Source organism: Alligator sinensis, unplaced genomic scaffold (assembly GCF_000455745.1).
Source record: "Alligator sinensis unplaced genomic scaffold, ASM45574v1 scaffold728_1, whole genome shotgun sequence".
Taxonomy (NCBI): domain Eukaryota; kingdom Metazoa; phylum Chordata; order Crocodylia; family Alligatoridae; genus Alligator; species Alligator sinensis.
Window position 1 is genome coordinate 589,923 of NW_005842825.1, and position 5,466 is coordinate 595,388.

Consider the following 5,466-nt stretch of genomic DNA (forward strand, 5'->3'; position numbering starts at 1 on the left):
CCTACAGGGCACTGCTCTCCACACTGCCCCGCTGCATTCCTGGCCACATGCATGCATGCGGCTGCATGCATATACATAGTGTCTAGGGGCCCCGGAGAAAAAGCATATTATATTTATCAGTGACATCAGCTACACTGGCCAAAAAAGCTGACAGCTGATGATGTTAATTTTCCTTTTATTGGTGCCGATCCGATATGGCACCAGTATATTGGTGTACCTCTAGTGATGTTTATATTTCCTTGGGAAATGGCACCTTTTGCAAAAGCATGGCATTTTCAAGATTTTTATGGCAGCAAATATATCTCCTAAGCAAATCCGGGAGACTTTTATCTGATCCAGTGTAGCTGTCCCCTGAAAAGTTTGAGTTCTGACTGATTCTTAAGCCTTCATTTTTTTTACCTTTGTACAGAGACAGGATAAACCCACCAAGAAATTGCCAGAGAAGATAGTGTGAGGACTTCCAGATAAAATCATTACCTAAGCCTTCTTCCCAGTACTTCACATCATTCTTCAACTCATTTAGTTCTTACCAAAGCTCACCGTAACTACAGCATTGAGGATTCAGTGACAAGTAGGAGATGGAAGAGCACATGAGACTGGCATCTCTCCAGTCTTTCTGTGTAATTCAGAACACTAAGAATCCTACTTGGCTTTAGTTTATAGAGTTTAGTTTATAGTTTTAAGAGACAGTCACAGTATTTCATTAGAACCAACACATTCACCTGCCACTCAGTCAGAGCATCACCTAAACTATTTGTCTCCATTACAAGAGAATGAAAAACAGCTTCCTATCTATTTAGGGTCTACCAAACTGGATTTCTTGTGTGAGCTTTGTGGTAACTGAAATAGAAACTGACCACCACACTTGGAGCTCATTTCCCCAGAGATTGCTAAAGAACATGTCTATTTCTGACAAGTGAAAAATAGCTAATTGGACAGGGTCCATTTACAAGACAGTATGCTATAATTGGAACATCTAAGTTAAAATGATGCATTTGGCAAAGCTGTGCGAGTCTCATCTGTTCTCCTGAAGACTCCCAAATTCCCATTTCCATTACTTGGGTCCACTTCTTACAAGTTAACATTAATGGACTGTGCATATAGGCTGTTGCTCAAAGAAAAATGAACGGTTACTTACCTGCATCATAATTGGAGTTCTACAAGATGTATGTGTGTTTTAAGGTTTGTCCTCTATTCCCATGTTCCTAGTAGTTTGCTGTTGTAGGTGACTGAGAGGAAATGGTCACAGTTGGTATTGTTTGTTATGCCTTCAGTGCAGAAAAGGAGTTTTTTAAAGGTATATGTATGTCATATGGACACTGGTGGTAGAAAGTTTGAGCTTATGGCGTATTACCTTATGAAGTACTGTGTGCACACAATAGGTAAATTGAGCATTGGATAGTACATCTCTTAGAACTCCAGTTGCTCAGACATACTTTCTCATTCACTAAGTTTGAAAGTTAAGTTTATTAATTGTTTCTTTTGTAGGAACGGGTTAAATCTGTATTTCATGCCAAAGAGTTTGGAAAAATAATTAATTTTAGAACACCGGAGGATGCCAAGGTAAATGTAATACTTTAACATCAGTTTCGACCTGTTAAGGAAGAAATGCTTCATTTTTTCATATTTATAGTGACAGGAAATATCTTATGGACTACAGATTCAAATTCTATGTTTTTCAGAACAAGTCATGAGATAAGTGCTGTTTGCCAATTAGAGTATAAATCTACTGTTTGAAATAATAGTGACTCTTAACATACCCTTAAAATGTACTTAGCATTCAGATAACACACTCATGTCGAGAAAGTTTTGTGTATGTTAACTAAACAAACGTGATAACACCCTTCCATCATTATAGTGGATATTTTGAAACCTGAAATTTCCCTTATCATTTGTGTATAAGGTATTATAGTATTCACAGTTTAAATAGGTTACGGTCTTATGGACAGAAGTAAAAAAAAAAAAAACCTATAGTTGTCTGTTAATTTGTAGAGTAAATCAAAATACATCAATAAAAGCCTTAAGATACTCCTTCATACATAGTGTTCCACATTTTCAGTTTTTACCGATTTTTTTTTTTTTTTTTTTTTTTTTTTTTTTCTTCCCTCCCCCCCCCCCCCTTCTGTGGCTAGTCTTGTCTTGTATGAATTGCTGATTTTTTTTTTTTTTTTTTTTTTTTTTTCCTTCCTCCCTCCCTCCTCCCTGCTATGGGAACATAGTCATTATTTTCCCCGATTTAAACCATTTTTTCTCTTTTCTTCCCTTTACCCCTATTTCAACCTGGTTTTTATGTTTGAAAGATAAACCCCAAAAAATTCCCGGATTTTTTTTAAATGACTGAAAATGCAGAACACTATTCATACGTCACTACTCATAGTTTCTTGTAGTTGTATTTACAGTTAGCTATTTGATTGGAACCAATTTATATTGAAGAGTCAGGTCCCTTGAAGCCCTGGAAGTGACAGGGTCCTGGCACTGCAGACAGTGGTGACATGTTTTTTGCTGATCAGTCAAATCAACTGTGCCAGGACCCACCCTGGCAGACCTAATCCTGCAACAAAAATGATGTGTTTTTCACCTTCAGTCTCATCACCCTCAGTATGCCATTTGTGCCTCTTACAAGGATTTTGCCTTTTCATGTTGATTACTGGAGATGGACTGCCCTCCCCAAAACTAGTCGTCCAAGCCACTACCCTTTCTATCTACGTTAAACTTATTTGTAGGAGAAATCAATGTTCAGTGTATTCGTTGACTTGCTTGTACATTTATTTTACTATATGTAGATATGTATAAATGCATATTATCTTAAGATGTTAGTGTATCTAAATGAAATAGCCATATTATCATATTGCAGGAATCTCAAGATTGTCTGATCCTGTCCTTATCTGTGCAATCCACATTCTTTTCTGTTGCATCTAAAACTTAAATTATAACACTTTGGTGACGGGAACTGTGTCATTCTGTCATCTGTGATTTGTAGGACCTATTTGGATAGCATGAAATAATAATCATGATTTTTCTCTCAGATTTGTGGGAATCTTTGCTCTTTTACACAATAGTAATGAATATCATTGTTCATACAACTGCAGATTAGAGAGCTGGCGTCTTGGCCTAGCCAGGTGATTTAGCAGTTTCCAGTATGTTGCCATGTAAGAAATTTGAGTTTGAATTTTAAGGTGTTTCAGTTCTGAGGCAAGAAATAATATTATAGACTCTAAACCTTGTGTTGTGTTGTTATCCTGATTAGGAGCAGTGATTAAGTGGTGAAATATTTGACTCAGTGACATTTTCTACTGCACTGTACAGCTTTTACTAAGAATTTTTTCTCCATTTTACTTCCACAGTGGATCCTTTCTAAATTGGAAGAAGTGAGAGAGAATCATCCAAAATTGTAATACTCCAAGAATCGTCCAGATTTGGACAATCTGAAAGGCAGTTCTGGCTGTTACCTTTTAATTCCTGTATAACATGTGAAACTGAGTATCAGCAAAAAGGAAGAAAGGGGTGGGGGGGAATTATAAAGATTTTACTATAATAGCTTCAGTTTGCCAATATAATATATTATTGTAATCAAGTTTTACTTTCATAAACAGTTACTGTCAGGTAATTCTAGTGATCAAAAAAGTTTCTACTGACTTTTGGCTTGTTGGGGCTTTTATACATAAGAATTCTAAGTATGAGATTCTTTAAAAATACACTGTATAGTGAAGGTGTTTTACCTTTGATTCTTTCATGTCTGCAATAGTGTCTGAGCTCTGGAACAATCCTTATGATTTTATGTGGAACACTACCTTCTGGTGGTGATCAGATTCCCAAAATCAAATTCTAGTTCTCCATCCAATTTTCACACGGATTTCAGCCACCCTGCTGTATCAACATTTATTGACATTCAAATGACCTTATCAGGGAACAGATGGACATATCCAGCACCAGTCCTTCAGCAAAAAGAAAATTAAGAATGACAGTGCTGACCAGAAGTGTGCAATTTAGATATTTAATTCTAGAGAAGCTTTTTATTAATAAATATAATGGAATTATTTTCTTTACTTTTTGTATATAAATGAACAGTTGGTGATAAATTTAAAATATAGTACCACTTTTAGTGTAAAGATTTTTATATGCTGCTCAAATTAGCAAATTGCCTCAAACTCATATCTTGCTAGTCATAGAAAATCGCATGTTAGTTGACCAACAGAGGTGATGATCTGGAGAGGAGAGAGGCTACATCTGTGCAATAATGTTATAAGTATGCCCTTTACTTTAACTACATCAGATTATCAATGGACTTGCAACAGAAATACCAGCGGGTGTCACTGAGTTCTAAGAGCACTGTTTCATGTCTAACTATCCCTTGGATTATGCAGTAGCTCATGAAAAGCAACCTAGTAAATTCCAGAAGACGAGAGCGCCAATCAGATTTTATGTTCAAATTGTATTTCTATTAAAATAATTTACTACGGTAATAGTAATTACTACTTCACATTTGCCATTTTCAGCCTTAATGCAACTAATGAAACTGTTTCTGTTAAACATTTCGTATTCAGCTGGAATAAATATGAGGCAGTAGGACATTATTAAAGAGAGCCTGCGATGATGTCATATTATTTAACTTGTTTTCATGATGTATTTGTAGTAATGTTTGAGGGTGACTTAAAAATAAAATGTAGGGGTCAGTTGATATAAAAGGTTGAGGGGAACTGTGGTATATGAACATATTGCTTAATCCAGATTTTGAACACTAGAATGTCTGATGCATGTAGTAAGTATCTACTGCCAAAATATTTTTTTCCAAACCATTGTTTGGAATATGTAAAGCTTAGTGCAGTGTAGAGCTATTCCTCCTGAAATTACTGGTGGTGCTGGGTGATCCAAAATGTTGCTTTGTTGTAAAAGCTAAAGTAACTGGCATGCCAAACTGCAGTTGTATTTATTTAATTCATACTAAGTCTTGCCTGCTGTGTTGTGTAACCTTTCATCTGGTTACCAAATATATTGCTATATTGTAATTTTTCCCCAGAACATTTATTCTTTGCTATATTGAATGTAAATTGAATCAAGAGATTATAAGCAAGTTCCAAAATGACAGAGATTGTGTTACTCCACGCCTACATATTGCTTTGTAGCATAAGAAATTTACCCCAAGAGCATTTGTTCAAATTATAGTTGCCAAACTAATTGAGTGTTGCCTTACATGACTTCCTCAGTTCTAGCTGAATATCAGATGGAACAATGTTTCTGGATGCCTACTTTTTACCCATAACATTTTTTTATCTTCAATCCAGCTGGATCGCAATCTCTTCATAATCATTTTACTGCACATCTGCTCCTGAAATGTCTCCATTTGGCTTCTCTCAGAATTTTGTATATTCTTATTCTGTATATTCCTATTCTCTGTTGAAGCCTTTTTCTGGATTATCTCCAAACTTTGTTTGTTTGCATGTACTCTCCGGACAAAGTCACTCTTTC

The 5,466-nt window shown here is 35.8% G+C and overlaps 1 protein-coding gene across 1 annotated transcript in view; it reads left to right on the forward strand.

The window, feature by feature from the left end:
* Positions 1-4,604, forward strand: part of VPS13A (vacuolar protein sorting 13 homolog A) — a 186,351-nt gene extending 181,747 nt beyond the window's left edge. Inside the window, exons 71-72 of the mRNA XM_006035364.3 lie at positions 1,489-1,563; positions 3,345-4,604. Coding sequence (XP_006035426.1) covers positions 1,489-1,563; positions 3,345-3,395 — 126 coding nt within the window. The 3' untranslated portion in view covers positions 3,396-4,604. The remainder of the gene's footprint in view (positions 1-1,488; positions 1,564-3,344) is intronic.
* Positions 4,605-5,466: the final 862 nt, after the last annotated feature.